At 39.1% G+C, this 24731-nt stretch overlaps 1 protein-coding gene across 2 annotated transcripts in view; it reads left to right on the top strand.

Annotated features, from left to right (window-relative positions):
* The first annotated feature begins 5287 nt into the window (after positions 1 to 5287).
* Positions 5288 to 24731, top strand: part of LOC132102843 (serine/threonine-protein phosphatase 6 regulatory ankyrin repeat subunit A) — a 20773-nt gene continuing 1329 nt past the window's right edge. Inside the window, exons 1-27 of one of the 2 annotated variants that reach the window (XM_059507525.1) lie at positions 5288 to 5519; positions 9119 to 9202; positions 9309 to 9387; positions 9510 to 9580; positions 10311 to 10511; positions 10699 to 10786; positions 10886 to 11028; positions 12198 to 12410; positions 12511 to 12589; positions 12677 to 12791; positions 12982 to 13061; positions 13189 to 13252; positions 13494 to 13562; positions 13653 to 13793; positions 13881 to 13992; positions 14072 to 14098; positions 14187 to 14261; positions 14391 to 14592; positions 15286 to 15373; positions 15465 to 15582; positions 15695 to 15914; positions 16646 to 16733; positions 16825 to 16908; positions 19570 to 19715; positions 19818 to 19900; positions 20023 to 20105; positions 20190 to 20281. In XM_059507525.1, coding sequence (XP_059363508.1) covers positions 5466 to 5519; positions 9119 to 9202; positions 9309 to 9387; positions 9510 to 9580; positions 10311 to 10511; positions 10699 to 10786; positions 10886 to 11028; positions 12198 to 12410; positions 12511 to 12589; positions 12677 to 12791; positions 12982 to 13061; positions 13189 to 13252; positions 13494 to 13562; positions 13653 to 13793; positions 13881 to 13992; positions 14072 to 14098; positions 14187 to 14261; positions 14391 to 14592; positions 15286 to 15373; positions 15465 to 15582; positions 15695 to 15914; positions 16646 to 16733; positions 16825 to 16908; positions 19570 to 19715; positions 19818 to 19900; positions 20023 to 20105; positions 20190 to 20281 — 2899 coding nt within the window. In that variant the 5' untranslated portion in view covers positions 5288 to 5465. Of the gene's footprint in view, positions 5520 to 9118; positions 9203 to 9308; positions 9388 to 9509; positions 9581 to 10310; positions 10512 to 10698; positions 10787 to 10885; positions 11029 to 12197; positions 12411 to 12510; positions 12590 to 12676; positions 12792 to 12978; positions 13062 to 13188; positions 13253 to 13493; positions 13563 to 13652; positions 13794 to 13880; positions 13993 to 14071; positions 14099 to 14186; positions 14262 to 14390; positions 14593 to 15285; positions 15374 to 15464; positions 15583 to 15694; positions 15915 to 16645; positions 16734 to 16824; positions 16909 to 19569; positions 19716 to 19817; positions 19901 to 20022; positions 20106 to 20189; positions 20282 to 24731 lie in introns of both variants that reach the window. The other variant, XM_059507524.1, reaches the window with a different exon arrangement.

Raw genomic sequence — 24731 nt, 5'->3', positions numbered from 1 at the left:
CCAGCAAAGCAACACGTAGTAAAATTTGAAAAGTGTTTTATTTTTTTTTTATAATAATTACAGATCAAATATTCGACTATTTTAGCGCTACACGCTTGAACCCCTAAAAACATATCCATCCCAAAAGAACAAAGAACCATCCAGCCACATTTTTCTATTACAAACCCGATTCCAAAAAAGTTGGGACACTGTATAAATTGTGAATAAAAACAGAATGCAATGATGTGTAAGTTTCAAATTTCAATATTTTATTCAGAATACAACAAAGATTAAATATCAAATGTTTAAACTGAGAAAATTTATAATTTTAAGGGAAAAAATAAGTTGATTTTAAATTTCATGGCATCAACACATCTCAAAAAAGTTGGGACAAGGCCATGTTTACCACTGTGTGGCATCCCCTCTTCTTTTTATAACAGTCTGCACACGCCTGGGGACTGAGGAGACAAGTTGCTCAAGTTTAGGATTAGGAATGTTGTCCCATTCTTGTCTAATACAGGCTTCTAGGTGCTCATCTGTCTTAGGTCTTCTTTGTCGCATCTTTCTCTTTATGATGTGCCAAATGTTTTCTATGGGTGAAAGATCTGGATTGCAGACTGGCCATTTCAGTACCCATATCCTTCTTCTACGCAGCCATGATGTTGTAATTGATGCAGTATGTGGTCTGGCATTGTCATGTTGGAAAATGCAAGGTCTTCCCTGAAAGAGACAACATCTGGATGGGAGCATATGTTGTTCTAGAACTTGGATATACCTTTCAGCATTGATGGTGCCTTTCCAGATGTGTAAGCTGCCCATGCCACACACACTCATGCAACCACATACCATCAGAGATGCAGGCTTCTGAACTGAGGGCTGATAACAACTTGGGTTGTCCTTGTCCTCTTTAGTCCAGATGACATGGCGTCCCAGTTTTCCAAAACGAACTTCAAATTTTGATTCGTCTGACCACAGAACAGTTTTCCACTTTGCCACAATCCATTTTAAATGAGCCTTGGCCCAGAGAAAACGCCTGCGCTTCTGGATCATGTTTAGATATGGCTTCTTTTTTGATCTATAGAGTTTTAGCGGCAAAACTCTTTGATAACTTCAAACTCTTTGCAATTTTCTTTTAGAAACTGTCACGCTGCCTGGTCTCTGTTTCCCTGGGTGTCCACTAGCGGGCTCACTTCCCCTTAGGCACCTCACCGTAGGCACTACAATTCCCACTAGCCTTGTCCCTTCATCACAGTAATTGCACTCCTGTTAATTGCACCAGTTGCCTTCACTTATTAGTCATTAGCCTCCCTATATTAACCAGTCTTTTCCTGTTTTCTGCATGGAGTCCTTTCCTTACGTTTCCTTCCATTTCCTGCCGTACCCAGTCATCTCGTCTCCCGAGTTCCTCGCATTCCGAGTTCCTGTTCCTGTTTCCGTTCCTGTTCCCTTCCTGTTCCTTATTTGTTGGTTTATTTGGACTGTATTCTGGTTTTGACCCCGGCTTGTTGGATTATGATTTGGATTACCCTAAATTAATCATACTGCAATTGGATCTCTCTCTCCCTGTGTTTCACTGGGTCACGATTGTCACAGAAGGACTCCATCCACTAAGATCCAGCAGTATGTTTTTTGATGTTTCCTCCCCAGTCACCGAGCGGGAGAGAAAGAAGTGTTTTGAGGGAACCCGCCTGGTCGTGTTTCGTGGGACCAGGGGAGGTCTTCTGGGACGCATCGGAGCCGCCGTCTCACCATTGCGGACGGAGACGGGAGAGGAGCCACATGTCTGAAATTCATGAACAAATGCAAGTCACCATTGATCTTCATGAGCAGAGTCAGGTCACCAATGATCTTCATGAGCAGAGTCAGGTCACCAATGATCCTCATGAGCAGAGTCAAATCACCAATGATCTTCATGGGCAAAGTCCAGTCACCGATGATCTTCATGGGCAAAGTCCAGTCACCAGTATTCTTCATGAACAAAGTCAGGTCACCATTGATCTTCATGGGCAAGGTCAAGTCACCAGTGTTCTTCATGGGAAAGGTCAAGTCACCGACTATCTTCATGGGCAAAGGCAAGTCACCATTGATCTTCATGAACAAATGCAAGTCACCAATGATCTTCATGAACAAATGCAAGTCACCATTGATCTTAATCAGCAGAGTCAGGCCACCAATGATCTTCATGAGCAGAGTCAAGTCAGCATTGATCTTCTGGAATCCAGTCTAAACACCATGGGATTACCAGAGTCTCTCCACGTCTCTGTGGAACTACCAGAGCCTCCCCACGTCTCTGCTGAACTACCAGAGCCTTTCCATGCCTCTGCTGAACTACCAGAGCCTCTCCACGTCTCTGCTAAACTACTAGAGCCTCTCCTCCTCTCGGCTGAACTACCAGAGTCTTTCCTCGCCTCTGCGGAACTTCCAGAGCCTCGTCACGTCTCAGCCGAACTCTCTGAGCGCTCGACTGATCCTGTCGTGGCCACGGAGGCTACCCTTAACTTGTTCATGTTCTCTGTTTCAGACTTGCCTAACCAGACTTGCTCTCCTGTTAATTCGATCCCACTGTGGTGGTCTTCTGCGCCGCCCTGGTGGGCTTTTGTCCTGACCGCACGGATGTGGTGGTCTTCTGCTCCGCCCTGGTGGGCTTCTGTCTCGACCGCACTGATGTGGTGGTCTTCTGCGCCGCCCTGGTGGACTTCTTTCTTGACCACACGGATGTGGTGGTCTTCTGCGCCGCCCTGGTGGGCTTCTGTCTCGAGCACACGGATGTGGTGGTCTTCTGCGCCGCCCTGGTGGGCTTCTGTCCCGACCGCACGGATGCGGTGGTCTTCTGCGCCGCCCTAGTGGGCTTCTGTCTCGACCACACGGATGTGGTGGTCTTCTGCTCCGCCCTGGTGGGCTTCAAGTTATGTCCTTCCTGGACTTGTGTTTTTTGTTGTTTTGTTTTCGTTTTTGTTTCTCTTCTGTCTGTTTCCATCCATGGACCTGGCCCTCCATCCCTCCCCCTGATCCTCTGCCGGTCCACCTCCCTCCTGGTCTCTTTGTGTCTTTGGTTTCTTCTTGGGTTCGGGTGGAGCATCTGGTAGCTGCTCCATGGAGGAGGGGGTAATGTCACGTTGCCTGGTCTCTGTTTCCCTGTGTGTCCACTAGTGGGCTCACTTCCCCTTAGGCACCTCACCGTAGGCACTACAATTCCCACTAGCCTTGTCCCTTCATCACAGTAATTGCACTCCTGTTAATTGCACCAGGTGCCTTCACTTATTAGTCATTAGCCTCCCTATATTAACCAGTCTTTTCCTGTTTTCTGCATGGAGTCCTTTCCTTACGTTTCCTTCCGTTTCCTGCCGTACCCAGTCATCTCGTCTCCCGAGTTCCTCGCATTCCGAGTTCCTGTTCCTGTTTCCGTTCCTGTTCCCTTCCTGTTCCTTATTTGTTTGTTTATTTGGACTGTATTCTGGTTTTGACCCCGGCTTGTTGGATTATGATTTGGATTACCCTAAATAAATCATACTGCAATTGGATCTCTCTCTCCCTGTGTTTCACTGGGTCACGATCGTCACAGAAACTCCTTTCTAAATATTGCTCCATTATTTTTCACCGCAGAATTGGGGGAATAGGTGATCCTCTGCCCATCTTGACTTCTGAGAGACACTGCCACTCTGAGAGACTCTTTTTATATGCAACCATGTTGCCAATTGACCTAATAAGTTGCAAATTGGTCCTCCAGCTGTTCCTTATATGTACATTTAACTTTTCCGGCCTCTTATTGGAATTGGGTTTGTCTATATATATAGACATCCATTTCTCAACATAAATATCTAGTGGCCACAACATATTATCATGTTCCCACAAGTTATTGTTTATGTCATAGACACGAAAAGCTAAGTGAAACGACCATGGCACCTCCCGGGCACCGTACAATAGACACAGCTGAACAGCCACTGAGAAGTATTTGTAAAGGCTTAAATACACCTTAAGCATCATCTGGTGCACCACAATGAAACTGACTCTTTGTGCTTCGATTATTATAGGCTCATCTTAAATTTACAGCAACTCAAAGCCTCTTTCAATACAAATGAATATGTATTCTCTCTCTTTGTCTCTTTAATTAGTAGGCTATATATATATATATATATATATATATATATATATATATACACTATAATATACTAACAACTTGGTTGCTGTATTTTTATTAAGACATGGTTTCAGAATGTTTTAAGTTATACACTGAATCTAGGCCTGCATGTACCTATTTCTTTTCTACAACAGCTTTAACAGTTTCATTTACTTTACCTGATGAGCTGTTACTTTTAAGGAACATTAAAAGGAACCGGTTTCAATGTTTTCTGCACAGACCTATGAAAACATTTATTTATTTATTTATTTTTATATTATTATTTTTTTCTGTAACAAAGTGAAGACCCAATGAGGAAAAAGGGCTAAAATAATATATCCAAAGTGTGCTGAAATTGTTTACATTTTTTTTACATATGATAGAATTGAGTCACTTGAGAATAATTTGACAGTTTTTCAGCCATGAACTTTTAAACCTAACAATGACATTTAGTTGGTCATTGGAATAGATAATGTTATCACCGGTTATACTTGCATATATTATAACAAATACAAATTTCCCTTATTTTGATTGTCATTTTTTTTCTATAGAATCAGAAGGGGGAAAAACGTTTTGTATTAATTGTATTGGTCTTAAATGCGAAAATTAAAATAATATACAGTATTATACAGATATTTTCAAACTAATATATTTCTCCTTACCATCATTACCTTTAAACACTTTCCATATAATAAACTGCTTTAGCTTTTATGACAATATAAATGCCATTTATTCAACTTTGTTAACAAAAAAATAATTTGTCTTTATAAAATCAAACTTGCCCACAAAATATAAATGGAGCTGGCATTATATTTCAGGAAGAGGGTCTCTAGCAGTTTATAATCATCATATTTGGGGTCCTTGGCATCAAAATGTGTTAAAACCCCTGCACTTGAATCTTATTAAAGTATTTTATAGGACTAATATAAATAGAAACTGATAGAAACAACTTTGTAACCCTAATATAATCTCCATGAACCGTCACTTTAGATTTGCATTCATTGTAATGCGTGTTGTATTCAACAACATTGTAAAAAGTGAAGTGGAAGTCACTTTGCAATAGAGAAACACGCTCTTCTTGATCTGAAACGTACTGTAAAATTGTTACGCACACACTGTTCACAAGCAAGCGTCTCTCCCATCTGGCTTTTAACCAATCGTCGTTCTTTTTACTGTCGCTCAAACACTGTCTAGCCAATCATCGTCCCAGTTCTTTGCGCGGTAGCAGTGGCGGTAATGTTATGGAGTTTTCTCCCCTTCTCTTCAGTGGCAAGTAGGAAACCCCAGGCCTACTGGAAACGCTAGATTTACCGACAACAAAAAATCAGCATTCCAGTGGTGTTGGTGAATAATATCCGTTTAGTTCTGCATGAGAGCCCAAAGAGAGCATCGAAACATGGTGGTTCTCAAAATTAGAGACCAGGTGAGTGATGTCTGAAACAGCTAGCCGAGTTAAGCTAACGAGTGCTAACACGCCAGTGAACGACCCAGCAACCTCACAGACAATTAAACTATCCAAAGTCATTTAACTAAAGACGTTTCAGTGGACGAATACGTGTTATGTTATGCTATACGCAAAAAGCAGAGCGAAATGTAATTTGTAGGCATTTGTCATCTCACGCAGAAGGAATGTAACGTTAGCTTATACTTGCTAAGCTAAATGTGTGCGAGCCACGATATTAGTATAACGGGTTGTGACTGATGAAGTGTACACTATTAGTTTAATAATCGTCTGTAACTGTTATAAGTAATTAATAAATCGCATAAGTCTTCTGCTTACTTGTGTTAAGGCTTGGGCAACAGTTGGTCTCGTGAGGTTAGATGGTTAACATCTTTTTGTCCACTGCGGGCTATGAAAATGCACAGATATCAGAGTTGGTTTTGATTAAAATAATTTTGTTTATAGATTGGAAGTCATATAAAATGATAACTTTAATGTCAATTCTGTGTTAGCCGGCACGACAGGTGTATGGTCGCCTATCAGTGATGTATAAATCCAGTCATGCTTTGCAGCTCCAAAACATAAATAAAATATTGATTAAAATTGGGGGATTTTGGTTTGGAAGTTGATATATGTCAATCTTAACATGGTATGTGAACTTTTATATGAGATCTGTCTAGCATAGAGGAGTTTCAAGAATAGAGTGACTTTACAGGTGAACTGATCCGGTCAGGCCAGTGGTTTAGAGTTTTACTTGCTCTGTCAAAATTTTACTGGCTCTGCCACAAAATAAAAAAAAAAAAAAAAACATGCTTTTTGTTGTTGTTTTTGACGCATGTAACCTAATAAATTCTAATACACAAAAATTCTAATGAATAAGGTTATGATAGTTTTCAGTACCACAGCAAAACCTACTAGCCTAACTAATATAAAGTTAACATCAGTTACTTATATACTGCAGTTCTGATTTCTTTCCTAACTGTTATTGTTAACTTAAAACACAACTTACTGTTTATGAAGACAATGCCAATATGAGAATTTTGACATAAGTGTGCAAAATCTGACATAAGAGCAAATCGTCTATCCAGGTGCGATAAGACATGGAAAAGAACTCAATTGCTGAACTGAGTTTTCTCAGTTGTGATTATCATCTTGTGATTAAAAGGGATAAATTTGCTTGAAGGCTTAAATGGGTAAGACGTAAAAACATGCAAATGATAAACTTTTGTGACAGTAGCTGTCCTGAGTGTTATTCACTCCGGCCCCGGGACATTGGGCATTTTTTTATTCTGTGAGCCCTGCTTATGCACTTGCAGTGTATTCCAGGTGTTCTCTGGACGTCAGACCCATGACTTTGGCATTTCCAGTTCCTTGTTCTCTCCGTTGACTTCCAGTAACAGTAGGAGAGTTTACATCACCTGGCATGTGTTGTCTCCAGTTAGAAAGGACGAGGAGATACAGAAGAGCTCATCACCATGGGGATGGCATTAACTAGAGGAGCTCGTTAAAGGAGACCAAACACGATCACATCGCTTGAATAGATGATTAAACCCTGTATGCATGCAGTAGAGCGCAGGCCACATGTGACAAATAGAGCCTTGTCTCGGCTTAGAGCCACTGAAGGAGTATTTTCAAGTGAAGCTTTCTTCAAGCACAATTGTTTGCTTGTTATGTTCTCACGACTCTCAGTGTAAGCTTGGCCTTCATCTGATAACCTGAACTGAGACTAACTGGTTTAGCTGAGCTAGTGAAGATCTGGGTAGATGAACTCTAAATAATCTGTGGACCTTTTTTTTGTAGTAGTAGTAGTTATAGTTGAGCTGCATGCATATAAAACAAAGAGATCTTAAATTTTTCTTATTGTGCTTTAAAAATGTATGCTATCTAATGTGACGTCAGATTTACGAAACTTCTCCAAACCTGTATATAGCTCATGTAATTTTGAATGCCATTCAGACTCTGTTATTCTCAAGGGTAGTGTGTAGTGTGAAACCTGAGGTAAATTAACACTTGTCTGTTATCAGAATTTTCTGCATCCCATTTCACAATACTCAAGAATGTGTGACTGAACACTTCCTGTAACTCGGCATAGTGCACATACTTCCCATGAGTCACAGCAAGCCTGTACTGCAGGAGATGCGAAAGATGCATAGTTCTAAACATTTTTTTTTTTAAGTGATGGTAAAGTATGGAATATCTATAGAGATAACATGAATAATCTGGAGGAAATGGGTCTCTGCAGAGGAGAACTCATCAGTGGTTTTCTTTGAATGGGTTGCACTCATAGTTTTATTTGGCTTCTCTGTCACCTGTTGGAACTTGCATTGTTTTTGCTTGTGAAAGATGGCTGATTTGATTAACATTAAATTAGTTGTCGTTTGTGTCCTTGATGAGCCAGTAGCACAAGCTTCACTGCTGGGAGGAACAGTGGTGTCCAGCACTGACTCATGCCGGTTTGGAGCAGATCTGCACTGTCTGCACCATCTGCTCTCTCCGTGCTGATGCATGTTTTGCATCCATCTTTCAATTAATGATAAACATATTTTTTAATCTATTATTTTGAGCTTCCTCTCTGGTTCCTCTCTTCAAGGTTTAAAACAGCCCATTTAACTTATAATTAAATTTGTTTTAATATTTGACAGTTTAGAATCTTGAAAAGTAAGCTTCCTTGAACTGTTAAAAATGTGCCACATTTCTTGGAATAAGGATCTGATCGTGGTATTAATTGATTGTTAAAAATTAATGTTACAATTTTCAAATGCTGACTGTTTGGTGTTGACATCTAATAGAACTGAGCTACCCTCAATTCAGGATTTAAAGATCTTAAATTGAGTACATTTCTGTTTTTTGATGTGTTACTCTGTGGATCTGGTAGAGACATGTCTGATTGTCACTTCTGTTTCCTATCATAGCCAAATTGTTCTGTAAAAATTGGCATGTTGGTAATGACTAGAGATACACAAGTTGCAATTTTCTTGGCCAATTCCCATTTTCTTAAAGTGTGACCTGCAGATACAGATTTTTACTGATTACGACTTTCTTTCTGAGAGCAACAGACTAATTGACAGCATATACATACCATGTATAGCTCATTACCATAAAGTTGACCTGACTTTAACTCTCCTTGATGCCCACACCATCCAAGACGCTCCGCTGAATGCTGGAGCTCACCACCAGCTCACTTTGAAAATAAATTACTTCTGGCCACTTTGGCCCGGTTAGGGAAAAACAATTGATGAGTGATTAAAGAGTCGAGTGTCAATTCGCACTGCAGCTCAAAGACAAAGCGGGGAGGTAGAGGCTGGTTTTATTTTGAATCACTCTGGCCCTTGAGGATGCACTTATATAAGCAATACCCAGGCAGTCTCATGACAACACCTCAAGGTGTTGTTGCTTTGGTTTGCTGTCGGAAGTCTTCGGGAAAGTGATTCAGCCATGTTTTACCCAGCTGTGGCAAACATTATATCAGACTCTGCATTTAAGTTCACCTCTCAGGACACAGATACAGTGTCACAGTTCAGATTTGGCCATGTTTCTCATTGTCAGTTTTGCGATCTGATGTGTGTGTCTTTGTCTTTCAGCCTGCCCTTCTAAAAGCGATTTTCAATGTCGATCCGGATGAAGTACGCTCTCTCATTTTCAAGAAAGAGGATGTGAATGTACAAGTAAGATTAAAAAAGAATAAAAACTTTGTCATGGCTGGATTTTTTATTTATCCACCTTGTATCTTAAAGTGGTTCTGTTAGTAATAAAGAAACTTTTTTTTTTCAGGACAATGAAAAAAGGACTCCGCTGCATGCAGCTGCTTACCTAGGAGATGCTGAGATTATAGAGCTCTTAGTTTTATCGGGTAAATGCGTCTTGAATATTCATCATAATGAAACTAATTTTCTGAAGCTTTGATTCCAGGTGTCTTCAGATGTGGCTTTGATGTATTGTTATACTGTTATTCATGTTTTGCTTGTGATGTAGGGGCGAGGGTGAATGCCAAAGACAACAAATGGCTGACTCCTCTGCACCGCGCAGTAGCATCCTGCAGCGAGGTATAGCCACAGAGACACACACTTGGATTCTGTAGGTTTTGCCTGAAGTCTAGCAATTATCAAAGTAAACAGTAATAAAATAAGTGAAAACGTAAAAATAAATAAACCTGTACAAGCAAAGGAATACATAAAAACAATTAACCAATTATATAATTAATGTAAAAGCTCCTGTTAGGTTTGTTGGGTTTCTGTGGGTTTAAAAATGGCTTAAATATGCCTTTATACAAATTAAGGCCTTAATTTTGCAATACTAATATTTAAGCATCCTTAAATTAAGATACATTTACTTGGAAAAATGTAACAAAATTAAGTGAGTTTATGCCTAAAACAAGAGAATACACGTCAAATATTTTTTCAGTGTGAATAGAAGGTAAAAGTTATATCCATATTCTAGTGGTTGAGAGCAGAGCTATTTTATAATAATGGAGATTGGAGGTTGTTGCTAATGCAACTAATCGTTTGCTCCTTATGTATTGTGTTCAGTTCAATTAATTCCATAAATTTGATTTACTTAATCTTTAAAATGTCTTAAATATACTTAAAACTGCAAAAACCCTGTCTCTGAAACTTCAGGCACTAATATTTTTGACTTGAGCTCATACTTGTAAATTGACAAATTGTGACTTAGTTGAAGTTGTGAATGTATGCAGCCACAAATTAAAGGAACAAAGTTAAAAAGTAATGCGTCTGATAATTGATCGTTCTCTTCATGTGACCTTGTGTGTTGCAGGAGGCGGTGCAGGTTTTGTTGAAGCACTCTGCTGATGTGAACGCTCGTGATAAGAACTGGCAGACTCCTCTACACGTGGCTGCTGCTAACAAGGCAGTCCGTTGTGCTGAGGCGTTAGTGCCACTGCTTAGCAATGTTAATGTATCAGATAGGGCTGGACGCACAGCTCTGCACCACGCTGCCTTTAGTGGCCACCTGGAGGTCAGTGAACATCCATTTGCATGTGTGTGGGATATTGAAATTATGTTCAGAATTCATAAAGTACCTCGAGGTACAATTTAGAGATAAATATTTAACATTATTTAAATTCAGGGTTTTTTTTACACACTGCAAATGTATTGTTTTATTAATGTCCTCCATGTGAAAAGTATGCATGGTTTTATGTCAGATGGTGCGGTTACTGCTATCCAGGGGAGCAAATATAAATGCGTTTGATAAGAAGGACAGAAGGGCAATCCACTGGGCAGCATACATGGGTGAGACAGAGCGATTATTTGTTTTCCAGCCTCTTTCACAACCATCTGTAAATTCAAAACCCTTTCAAATCCTCAAGTCTTCTCTTTTCTTTATCTCAGGACACATGGAGGTGGTGAAACTGCTGGTGTCTCATGGTGCTGAGGTGACATGTAAGGATAAGAAAGCTTACACGCCGCTCCACGCTGCAGCGTCCAGCGGGATGATCAGTGTAGTGAAGTATCTGCTGGACCTAGGAGTGGATGTGAGTGTTCACATTGTCATACTTTCTTAAAGGGACAGTCCACCCAAAAATGAAAATTCTGTCATCATTTACTCACCCTCATGTCGTTCGAAACCTGTATGAGTTGCTTTCTTATGTTGAACATAAAAGAAGATATTATATAGATTGCTGTTAACAGTTGTTGGTTGCCATTGACTTCCATTGGAATCAATAGGCAGAATCAAAATTTATAATTTTACAATTGGTATCCAATTCCTGACCTTAGGTATCCGATTCCAGAATTGAAATAGATTTTCGATTCCCAACCCTACATGACACTAATGTTATGATTTCTCCTTGATTTACAGCTTGTGAATAATAGAGAGATGTTTTAATTAGTAATTGACCGATATAGATTTTTTTGATGGATGATGCTTATATTTATCACAATATTAATTTAAAATAGCAGAAAATATGCTGCCATGAAATATATTTATTAAGGTAGACAGTCTTAGTGTAAAAGTTTTTAAAATTAAACTATGAATCATTATGAAGAAATTTGAACTTGACAAAAGCTTAATCCCTGGAATTACCAGTGCTATCAAAATAAAAGACCTGATGCTTTCAAAATAAAATAATCTGATACTCATCAGCCACACAGAAAAAAAACACATTGGCTGATGCCAAAAATAAAAAATAATTAAATAGCAGTTTATTTACTTTTGTCAGTTACAGCATTTTATTAAAAGGTGTTTCTTTTGTGTGTTTATTTTTGTCATTTAATGGCAACAATGTTGCAAAGATGCTTCAGTTATGTACCTGTTTATATTGATCAGAGCTAGTGTGAAAATAAGCATTTTGGCAGTGAGCAAGATTTTCAGTTTGGCAAATGAGCAAAATGGCAGTCAGTTTGACTGACAATAACATAATAGAATGCTTCACTTAACGTGGTTTGCTTTTACACAGGCGTTTGTACTTATATTTATGGGGGTGGTTGGGTCCAAGTATGGTTCAGATGGCATCATGCTAACCTTTTCATCTACAGATCCACTTCAAAAGAACTAAAAAAGTATTCTGCTGTGCTAATCAAGAACATGTATGACTAATTGGGCTGCACCACAATGCTTCAGTCACACATTCTACTAGACACAGGTTTGAAATTAAGCTGCGGTGTGAATGTCTGAACATTTGAACTGTGGACATGCTTACAGATGAATGAGTCAAACACGTATGGGAACACGCCGCTTCATGTGGCATGCTACAATGGTCAGGATGTGGTGGTGAACGAGCTGATCGAGTGTGGTGCAAACGTGAACCAGGTTAATGAGAAGGGCTTCGCACCCCTGCACTTCACCGCTGCCTCACGGCACGGAGCACTCTGCCTTGAGCTGCTTGTGGGAAATGGAGCTGATGTCAATATCAAGGTGGGTCTTCTATTATTGCTGTACATTTATGATGTGTAAAAATCTCCACTGAACTCCATTGAAACTTTTAATTGGTTGCTTATAATTGCTTTTTATGCAGAGTAAGGATGGTAAAACCCCTCTACATATGACCGCAATCCATGGGAGGTTCTCAAGATCTCAGGCAATTATTCAAAATGGTGAGTCTTCAGTTTTGACATTTCCCATTACTGATGTGCAAACCCGCAGTATCTGACAGTGTCTTGTTTGTTTTCTTGTATGTGTAGGTGCTGAGATAGACTGTGAAGATAAGAACGGGAATACTCCTCTGCACATCGCAGCTCGATATGGACACGAGCTTCTCATCAACACACTGATCACTAATGGAGCTGATACAGCCAAGTAAGAATTCTCATTCCCATGTGCTTGTTAATTACTGAATATAACAGCTTTGTTTTATTTATACATTTAGGCAGAAGTTCATTATTCAAATCTCTTTGAAAACCCAAGAATGTTGTAATTGATCCCACATGCATACACAGTGAGATGTTCCCGTCTGTCTGATTGTAACATTCGATCTTTCTTTTAGAAGGGGAGTTCATGGCATGTTCCCACTGCATTTGGCCGCTCTCAGTGGCTTCTCTGACTGCTGTCGTAAGCTGCTGTCATCTGGTAAGCTGTATCACTGCTCAGATAGCCAGCAAGTGCACTTTTTGTGCATGGATTACATCATTTATTGCTGTGTAATAGTGTTCCCTTTTCCTTATGAAGATAAACTGAGCGTATCTCTGTCTTCCAGGCTTTGATATAGACACCCCTGATGATTTTGGAAGGACCTGTTTACATGCTGCTGCTGCTGGCGGGTAAGATTATTTTGGACGTGATGACAATATTTATTGAAAATAATAATAGTAGTTTGCACACATCTAGATATATAGATCAAATCTTTACCGATGGTTGCAACACAACATCATTAAATTTAAACTTTTCTTGAAAATGGTATAAAAGTTTGTCATCGTCCAGCTTAGTGAAACCAATTTAATGTTTCGTTCAAGCAGTCTGAGCATGCATTTCATCATCTAATCGAAATGTTTTCCACCACAGAAACCTTGATTGTCTGAATCTTCTCCTCAACACGGGGGCAGATTTCAACAGGAAGGACAGCTTTGGAAGGTGAGTTTACCTTTACACTCCCATTCATTATGCTTTTGGCTCTATGATATTTTTGATTGTGAGACTTGCGCAAACAATCTCTTTTTTTAGGACACCTTTGCACTACGCAGCTGCAAACTGCAACTACCAGTGCCTGTTTGCTTTGGTGGGTTCAGGAGCCAACGTCAATGAGCTTGACAAGAGTGGCTGCTCCCCCCTACACTACGCCGCTGCTTCTGACGCAGATGGAAAGTAAGTTACCGTTTTGCATACTAGTGATTCGTGTGGGTAACTTGTTAAATGACGTGCGTTTACTAGTCTCTCTCATTTCCTTACTAGGTGCCTGGAATATTTGCTGAGGAATGATGCTAACCCAGGGATCCGAGACAATCAGGGCTACAATGCAGTGCATTACGCCTCTGCTTATGGACACCGTCTGTGTCTAGAGCTGGTGAGACGATTTGTAATGATGTGATTGGGTCTATTTTTTTAATATTTTTGGCTTACTGTATTTCTGTCCTCCTCATCAGATTGCAAGTGAAACTCCTTTAGATGTGGTAAGTGCTGTCACATGCAGCATAAACCTCTTTAATATTGTCACAGAGTGATGAGACCTAAATAGATCTGTTGTGTCTTGTTTTGAAGTTAATGGAAACCTCAGGGACAGACATACTGAACGACTCTGATGTACGTGCTCCTGTGAGCCCTCTACACCTGGCTGTGAGTACAGTCTACATCTTGTTTGTTCACCAAATGCTGGGAAACATTATTTGACTCCTTTTAATTCTCTTACACTTTCTGGCTTGGGATCAGATTATGTTTAACGGTTGTTTTGATGGATGTCATCAGGCATATCATGGACATCACCAGGCTCTTGAGATACTGGTTCAATCTCTGCTGGATTTGGATGTGAGAACAGCTCAAGGACACACGCCGCTGGACCTGGCTGCCTTCAAAGGCCATGTTGAATGTGTGGATGTGCTCATCAACCAGGGGGCTTCCATCTTAGTGAAGGACTACACGCTCAAACGCACCCCCATCCATGCTGCTGGTACGATGTACAAAGATAATGAGATTACGTGAAGTTCAATTATTTGCATAATTTTACTAAACACAGATCTCTTGTAAATCAGATTTTTTTTTTTTATTGTTTAAAAAGGTTAGTTCACCCAAATATAAAAATTATGTCATTAATGACTCACCCTCATGTCATTCCAAACCAGTAAGAGTTCCGTTCATCTTGGGAACAAAGTTTAAGATATTTTAGATTTAGTCCGAGAGCTTTCTGACCCTCCATTGAAAGTGTGTGCACGGTATACTGTCCATGTCCAGAAAGGTAAGAAAAACATTGTCAAAGTAGTCCATGTGACATCAGAGGGGCATTTAGAATTTGATGAAGCATCAAAAATACATTTTGGTCCAAAAAAAAATTACGAATTTATTCACCATTGTCTTCTCTTCCGGGTCTGTTGTGAGTGCGACTGCTGTGACTGTTGACGTACGACGCTGCTGACGTGTTATCTTTGTTATTAGGTGTGCCAGAAAACATGTCAACAGTTATATTTGGAATAAAACTATATATATAACTGTTCATGGATTCTTGACACAAGGCAGAGCTAACACTTCTGTTGATAATCAGCTAAACAGGCACAGAGTTGATATTATCGGCAGATTTATCATCCTAGTGGATATATATCGGTTTAATACTAATGCCAGATTGTTTTACTCTTCATATCTCTCGCAGCCACAAATGGTCACTCTGAATGTCTCCGTTTGCTCATCGGAAATGCTGACCTGCAGAGTGCAGTGGACATTCAGGATGGGATTGGCCAGTAAGTACATAAGACTATTTTCCAGTTTCTCCTTATAGAAGATCATGGAGATTAGAGATTGTGGAGTCTTATTTATATACGTGTTTCTCAGGACGCCTCTGATGCTGTCAGTGCTGGGTGGACACATAGACTGTGTTTACTCCCTTATTACTAAAGGAGCCAATGTGGATGCCAAAGACAAGCGAGGCCGCACTGCTCTGCACAGAGGGGTAAATCATGACTGATTTCCTTTGGCACTTAAAGGATTTCTACTGGCACTGGCTCTCACCTATGCTAGTGCTTTTAAGAGTGGCTCATGGATGTGTGTGTTGTTCCATCCAGGCGGTAACAGGCCATGAGGAGTGTGTGGAGGTTCTGCTGCAGCACAGTGCCAGCTTCATGGTACGGGACTGTAGGGGGCGCTCTCCAGTGCACCTTGCGGCCGCCTGTGGCCACGTTGGGGTTCTGGGGGGCCTTCTGCATGCAGCCCAGTCAGTTGAGACCATTCCTGTCATCACTGACCACCGAGGCTACACACCCCTGCACTGGGCCTGTTATAACGGTGAATAAACACACTTGCCAATCACAGATTGATACACCCTACTTGTTTAAAGCCCTGCTCACACCAAATCTAATGAAAATAATGCAGGGTGCCCACTTTCATTGAAATATCAGCGATAAAAAAAAAAAAGTCATGAATCTCTATAGTTCAATGTAATGTTAAGCAAACTTAACATTTTCTGTCTGGTTATAATCTGCTCGAGGGCTCATGAAGGCGAAACCTCTTAAACTATGTTCAAATTGAAGGTTTTCTGCCTTTTTAGGGACTTTTATTAACTGATCAGCATAATTTATTATAATCTTATTTTAAGCAATATTAGTTGGAATACAACCAGAATCTCTTCTCCTCAATCGACTGGACAAGTCATGGAAAATCATTGGTCAGAAAGGGTGGGAACCCTGCAAAATGTTAAAACCGAAATGAAAGCATGTTGTTCTGAAACATATAGATGGCATTAATCTGAGAGACAACTCCTATGTAATTATTTATTTATTTTAAATAATATGGAGAAAAAAAAAGTTGAGACTTGTTGGAAAAGGATTCATTGGCATGCAGTTTCATTTTAAAATCTCTGTTGAGATCGCAAAGGTCTGATTTGTTGTGACTAGATCATACAAGGTGAATTTCCAACCAGTACAATCACAAAAAGTTATTATTATTTTTTGTTTTCTTTGAGCAGGACTACAGAAGCTTCTTAAATAAACCGTTGTGATACCAAATTGTCTCTGCAGGTCATGACACATGTGTTGAAGTGTTGCTGGAGCAGGAGTTATTTCATAAGACTGAAGGGAACACCTTTAGTCCCCTTCACTGTGCTGTGTAAGTGGATTTGGTTTGGATTGGTATGTGTTTGTGTGTTTAAAAGGGCTAAATATTGAAGTTGTTTTTATTAATTTTTTCATACCTTCAGTATAAATGACAATGAAGGAGCGGCTGAGATGTTGATAGACACATTTAGCCCTGCCATCGTCAATTCAACTGATTCCAAAAACAGGTACTGGTCTTATTCTGTTTATTTATTCTTTCATCAGTTAAGATTGATGTGGCTTGTGTGGACTCCTTTTGTTTGTTCTTTTTTTGAATATGAATTAAGTTTTAAAACCATTTCATGTATTTAATGTACAGTCGTGGCCAAAAGTTTTGAGAATTACATAAATATTGGAAATTGGAAAAGTTGTTGCTTAAGTTTTTATAATAGCAATTTGCATATACTCCAGAATGTTATGAAGAGTGATCAGATGAATTGCATAGTCCTTCTTTGCCATAAAAATGAACTTAATCCCAAAAAAACCTTTCCACTGCATTTCATTGATGTCATTAAAGGACCTGCTGAGATCATTTCAGTAATCGTCTTGTTAACTCAGGTGAGAATGTTGACGAGCACAAGGCTGGAGATCATTATGTCAGGCTGATTGGGTTAGAATGGCAGACTTGACATGTTAAAAGGAGGGTGATGCTTGAAATCATTGTTCTTCCATTGTTAACCATGGTGACCTGCAAAGAAACGCGTGCAGCCATCATTGCGTTGCATAAAAATGGCTTCACAGGCAAGGATATTGTGGCTACTAAGATTGCACCTAAATCAATAATTTATAGGATCATCAAGAACTTCAAGGAAAGAGGTTCAATTCTTGTAAAGAAGGCTTCAGGGCGTCCAAGAAAGTCCAGCAAGCGCCAGGATCGTCTCCTAAAGAGGATTCAGCTGCGGGATCAGAGTGCCACCAGTGCAGAGCGTGCTCAGGAATGGCAGCAGGCAGGTGTGAGCGCATCTGCACGCACAGTGAGACGAAGACTTTTGGAAGATGGCCTGGTGTCAAGAAGGGCAGCAAAGAAGCCACTTCTCTCCAAAAAAAAACATCAGGGACAGATTGATCTTCTGCAGAAAGTATAGTGAATGGCCTGCTGAGGACTGGGGCAAAGTCATATTCTCCAATGAAGCCCCTTTCCGATTGTTTGGGGCATCTGGAAAAAGGCTTGTCCGGAGAAGAAAAGGTGAGCACTTCCATCAGTCCTGTGTCATGCCAACAGTAAAAGCATCCTGACACCATTCATGTGTGGGGTTGCTTCTGATCCAAGGGAGTGGGCTCACTCACAATTCTGCCCAAAAACACAGCCATGAATAAAGAATGTTACCAAAACACCCTCCAACAGCAACTTCTTCAAACAATACAACAACAGTTTGGTGAAGAACAATGCATTTTCCAGCATGATGGAGCACCGTGCCATAAGGCAAAAGTGATAACTAAGTGGCTCGGGGACCAGAATGTTGAAATTTTGGGTCCATGGCCTGGAAACTCCCCAGATCTTAATCCCATTGAGAACTTGTGGTCAATCCTCAAGAGGCGGGTGGACAAACAAAAACCCACTAATTCTGACAAACTCCAAGAAGTGATTATGAAAGAATGGGTTGCTATCAGTCAGGATTTGGCCCAGAAGTTGGTTGAGAGCATGCCCAGTCGAATTGCAGAGGTCCTGAAAAAGAAGGGCCAACACTGCAAATACTGACTCTTTGCATAAATGTCATGTAATTGTCGATAAAAGCCTTTGAAACGTATGAAGTGCTTGTAATTATATTTCAGTACATCACAGAAACAACTGAAACAAAGATCTAAAAGCAGTTTAGCAGCAAACTTTTTGAAAACTAATATTAATGTAATTCTCAAAACTTTTGGCCACGACTGTACTATCAATAATGGACAACATAGTGTTGTTATTGTTAACTAAAACTTTTAAAAATCATTTTAGTTAAAGCTGAAATAAAATAAGACATTTTAGATAGACTTCAAAATGATAAATGTTGGGAAATAAAATGTGTAAATTGAAGTACTAAAATGACTAAAACTGGAAAAAAAGAAACCATAAGCATATAACAAAAATACTAAAAAAAACAAAACGACTGAATATATTAAAATAAAAGCCAATTAAAAATATTAAGATATACTATGCTAATTTTGATATGTGTGTGTGTGACCCTGGACCACAAAACCAGTCATAAGGGTAAATTTTTCGAAATTGTGAATAAATTAATAAATAAGCTTTGCATTGATGTATGGTTTGTTAGGATATGACAATATTTGGCCGAGATACAACTATTTGAAAATCTGGAATCTGAGGGTGCAATAAAATCAAAATACTGATCTCCTTGAAGTTGTCCAAATGAAATTTTTAGCAATGCATATTACAAATCAAAAATTACGTTTTGATATATTTATAGTAAGAAATTTACAAAATATATTCATGGAACATGATCTTTACTTAATGTCTTAATGATTTTTCTTATGAATTTTTTTTTATATATATAATTTTGAACCCTACAATGTATTTTTGGCCTACAAATAAACCCAATTGACTTAAGACTGGGTTTTGTGGTCCAGGGTCATATACATATATACACACACCACTTTTTTTTTCTATTGGAAATTCAACCAAAACTATTCTATATGAGACCTAATAATATATATATATTTTTTTTTGTTAAATCGAGTAAATTTGATGTCATGTTTTTCTTTTTGAACTTTATAAATGAAAATCAAAATATAGAAGTTATGACACATTATGCTTATGGTAACAAATGATAAATAATCATTGTTAAAAAAAAGATTTAACCCTGACTTTGTTTGTGGTCCCATTTGAACAATTTTCCTCTCTGTAACAGGACTCCTCTTCATGCTGCAGCGTTCACGGATCATGTGGAGTGTCTGCAGCTCTTGCTGGGTCAGAACGCACAGGTGAACTGTGTGGATGCTGGAGGCAAAACCCCACTCATGATGGCTGCTGAGAACGGCCAGACTAATGCAGTCGGTAGGACTTTGACACTCAAACTTCTTATGTTTTTGAGGTTTATAGTTAACTGAGTTTGTGTTTGTTTTTTGATGTGTCATGATGTCTGTCTGTGGTTGGCAGAGGTGTTGGTGAGCAGTGCAAAAGCAGATCTCACGCTACAGGATGCCAACAAAAACACTGCTCTCCACCTGGCTTGCAGTAAGGTAAGAAACACTCTGTTCTCTCATGTCTTAATTCTTCATAATATGTAAGGATGTAGTATAGATTGTGTGATGTTCTAATATCTATTACTGTCACTGTATTGATTTTCATTTGATCTCTATAGGGTCATGAAACCAGTGCCTTGCTGATCTTGGAGAAGATCACTGACAGAAACCTCATCAACTCCACCAATGCAGCTTTACAAACGTATGGTCACAAATAATGCACTTACACTGATGTAAAAAAGAATATATTAAACCATAAGCCTAATATGAAGTTGTCATGTTCCAGGCCCCTGCATGTTGCAGCCAGGAATGGCTTGACTGTGGTTGTCCAAGAACTACTAGCTAAGGGTGCCAGTGTGCTAGCCGTGGATGAAAATGGTAAATGCTGATGATTTATGACCTTAAAATAGGTTTGGAGATGTGTGTGTGTGTGTGTATATATGCTATAAATGCTTTTTTTTTTTTTTTTTCAAAAATCCAGATTTTTTTTTACGTAGCACAACTATTTTGTTGTTTCTTGAGCATCAAATCAGTATTTCAGAATGATCAAGTGAAAATAAAAAAAGTGACGTGACATACAGCCAAGTATGGTGACCCATACTCAGAATTTGTGCTCTGCATTTAACCCATCCAAAGTGCACACACACACCCAGAGCAGTGGGCAGCCATTTATGCCGTGGCACCCTAGGAGCAGTTGGGGGTTCAGTGACTTGATCAAGGGCACCTCAGTCGTGGTATTGCTGGCCTGAGACTCAAACCCACAACCTTATAGTTAGGAGTCATACTCTCTAACCCAGGGCTTAAAGTTCTCCGGCACCATGGCGGATTTCTGGCGTGCTTCTGGCGTGCAGCGTTTAATCATACATAAAAAAATAAATAAAATAAAAATCTTGTTGATTGATATCACTTTTGAGTCCATGCGTTCGCCTACCAATGGTATAAGAGGTGCAGCTTTCACTCTCAACCAAACTAACATTACTAGCTAGTCAGAATGTTTTGCTTTTATAAACACGAGACGTGCATAATAGTATTCAACTGCAGAGTCGCAGTCCTGATGAATGAAGCGCGGCAAAAAGCTGTGAGGCGAAATGGTCAAATATATCGATCTAGCGCGTATTTACATAGAAAAGCTAATTATAAAGCTGCGGAGCTTTGTAAACAGCTCAGAGTAATCATGTCATCTCCATAAGAAAGATATATGACTGCCAAAACATATTTACCAGGATTTCTGAAAAGGTCCTGTTCACACATGATCGATTAATGGTAACTTTACCAGTAAAGACTGTATGTGTGAAAGGGGCTAAACTCTACCTCTGTATACGCTGTAAATTTTAATTAATTTCTGGAAAAACCATGTGCATTCTCACTAGATTTGTGACGTAAATCATTTATAAACCTTTGCCAACACAGGAGATACATCAACCTATGTCTAAATATGCCATGTATTGTACATCGCGATTTCAAAATAAATGTTTCTGCACGTGGCCAAATATAAAAATGTAATGGATTTAAACATTGTTTAATCAAGAAGTAAAGTGAAACTACACCAGGCCGTTGGCACCCTCTGCAGGTATTTGTTTTAATACATGTACTTAAAGGGTTAGTTCATCGAAAAATCTAACTTGTTATTAATAACTCACCCTCATGTCATTCCAAACCCGTAAGACCCTAGTTTATCTTTGAAACACAGTTTAAGATATTTTAGATTTAGTCAGAGAGCTCTCAGTCCCTCCATTGAAACTGTGTGTACGGTCTACTGCCCATGTCCAGAAAGGTAAGAAAAACATCATCAAAGTGACATCAGAGGGTCAGTTAGAATTTTTTGAAGCATCGAAAATACATTCTGGTCCAAAAATAGCAAAAACTACGACTTTATTCAGCATTGTCTTCTCTTCCGTGTCTGTTGTGAGACAGTTCAAAACAAAGCAGTTTGTGATATCTGGTTCGCGAATGAATCATTCGATGTAAACGGATCTTTTTGAACCAGTTCATCAAATCGAACTGAATCATTTTAAACGGTTCGCGTCTCCAATACGCATTAATCCACAAATGACTTAAGCTGTTAACTTTTTTAACATGGCTGACAAACAGCCAAACAATCAAACAAACCAATATCCCAGAGTAATTCATGTACTCAAACAGTACACTGACTGAACTGCTGTGAAGATAGAACTGAAGATGAACACAGAGCCAAGCCAGATTATGAACAAAAGATTGACTCATCGGTTTTCGGATCACCAGTAGTTCTTTCGGACAGTTCGATTCAATAAACCTGTTGAAGAAAACGGTTCACCGGTTCTTTTGCGCTCGATGTAATGGCGTCATTGGCGATGAATGCCCTTGATTCAAGCCTTCGGTTTACCCGCGCTCATAACATTAGCACAGAATCAGTTCAGAAACAATCACCAAAAGAATCAGTTCGGTTCAGATGCTCTGTGTGTTGGTCTGATTCACGCTGAATCACACATGCGCAGTATCATCAGCTACTCGGTTCTCGAATCGGACGCGTCTGACAAACGGTTCTTGACTCGATAAGAGTCAATCTTTTGTTAATTATCTGGCTCAGATCGGTTGTTCATCTTCAGTTCTCTCTTCACAGCAGTTCAGTCAGTGTACTGTTTGAGTACATGAATTACTCCGAGATATTGGTTTGTTTTTACTCAGAGGTCAGCCACATTAAAAAAGTTAACAGCTTAAGACATTTGTGGATTAATGCGTATTGGAGACGTGAACCGTTTAAAATGATTCAGTTCGATGTGGTGAACTGGGTCAAAAAGATCCGGTTACATCGAATGATTCATTCGCGAACCAGATAACACAAACTGCTTTGTTTTGAACTCTCTCAGAACAGACACGGAAGAGAAGACAATGCTGAATAAAGTCGTAGTTTTTGCTATTTTTCGACCAAAATGTATTTTTGATGCTTCAAAAAATTCTAACCGACCCTCTGATGTCACATGGACTACTTTGATGATGTTTTTATTACCTTTCTGGACATGGACAGTAGACCGTACACACAGTTTCAATGGAGGGACTGAGATATCTCATACTAAATCTAAAATATCTTAAACTGTGTTCCAAAGATAAACGGAGGTCTCACGGGTTTGGAAGGACATGAGGGTGAGTTATTAATGACATCGTTTTGATTTTTCGATGAACTAACCCTTTGTTATTTTCATGTTATAGGCATATTACATTATGTATTTTAACAGTGTTGTTCAATACAATCTTGTAATTTCTTGGTTTTAATGTTTTATTTGAGCCAATTATTATTGCCTCATTGTTAATGTATAAATAGTCATACTAAAGCCTGGTTTTCACTTAGGTCTGTTTGTTACTAAAATTATAATAATAATAGGATTACTCAGTTGTCAAAATAATCAGTAGATTAATTGATTACCGAAATAATTAGTTAGAGCCCTAGATTAATGAAATGATATTTCTAAATACAACTGCATTGTTTTACTTTTTGTAATAAAAAGAGAAACATTTTATTGAAAACTTCTTAAAAACAGTATTAAAATATTGTCACATTCTAGTGAACCAAGTATCTGTACTTTGTCTCATCTCATTAGCTAAGTGTATTGTCACACCCCTAGTGTCGATAAGCGATGATATAGCTCATAATTTTCCAAGTGTATGATACAGCTTTCATTCTGCAGATCAATCATATATTCATGAAAAAGAAAATCAGTTTAAAAAAAAAAAAAGCAATAACTTTGCCATAGTATTCTTTCAAATGTTAAAGTTGTCACAGTCATTGCATGCTTTGCATGTGCTGCCCATAGACTGTATAAAAACATGGACGTAGTGTCCGTGACGTCACCCGTAGACTCCTGAAGTGTGTTTTTGAAGCCTAAAGTGTGTAGAGCGAGCCGTCGCCATCTTGGCAGCGCGTCACCGCGCGACTCTCCCGGACAATCAAAAATGGGCAAAAAGGCGGGAGCTAGTTGCTGAAGCCACACCCACCTAGCACGACGGCAGTGTCAGCAGCGGTAATCCACCTGTCACTCAAGTGGCTACGCCCTTAATTATGCAGAACTTTAAGTCTTAATATAATTTAAACGGATGAGTTATAAAAAAATATTCACCCCCCTCACAGTTGTCATGAAGGGCAAAATTAGCTATTTAGACCAAAATCATTTTTTGAACCAGGCTGTAAACACGTTTTTTCCTGCTGTAAAGTTGGGCATTTTAACATGGGGAGTCTATGGGACTGACTCCCTTTTGCAGCCAGCCTCAAGCGGTCAGTCGATGAATTGCAGTTTTAGTCACTTCCTTATTGGCCTCACGAGAGAGAGCGCGGGAGGTTGGCGCTCGGTGCTGCCCTGCCCTGCCCCGCCCCACCCCCGGAAAAAAGTTCAGGCTCAGGATTTCTTTTGCTTTAACCCCTGCTAACCACTAGGCCACGACTTCCCAGACTACTTATGAGACACAGAAGACAGGAGTAATGGCTCCAGTTGTGGAGCCATTATTAATTGTGCTGAAAATTCATATATATATATTAAATTATATCATTAATATATATTAAAATAGGAAAATTCTTTTAAATTGTAATGTATTGTATTTTTTATTTTAAAAAATGAAGCATCGGTGAGCATAAGTTTACTTTCAAAAAATCTTACCTTAAACTTTAGAATGGTACGTGTGTTTGTGTGTGTGTGTGTGTGTGTGTGTGTACTGGTTAAAAAAACAAAATGGAATTTAGGAAATCTTGACAATTTTGAAACTATGAAATCATGATTTTTTGGTAACAAGGTTTACGAATAAGTAAAAAAGAAATCTCCTAATTTGTACTATCTTTATGTAGATTATATTATTTTTGTCT

This window comes from Carassius carassius, chromosome 24, assembly GCF_963082965.1.
Source record: "Carassius carassius chromosome 24, fCarCar2.1, whole genome shotgun sequence".
NCBI lineage: Eukaryota > Metazoa > Chordata > Actinopteri > Cypriniformes > Cyprinidae > Carassius > Carassius carassius.
This window is presented reverse-complemented; position numbering and strand designations above follow the sequence as displayed.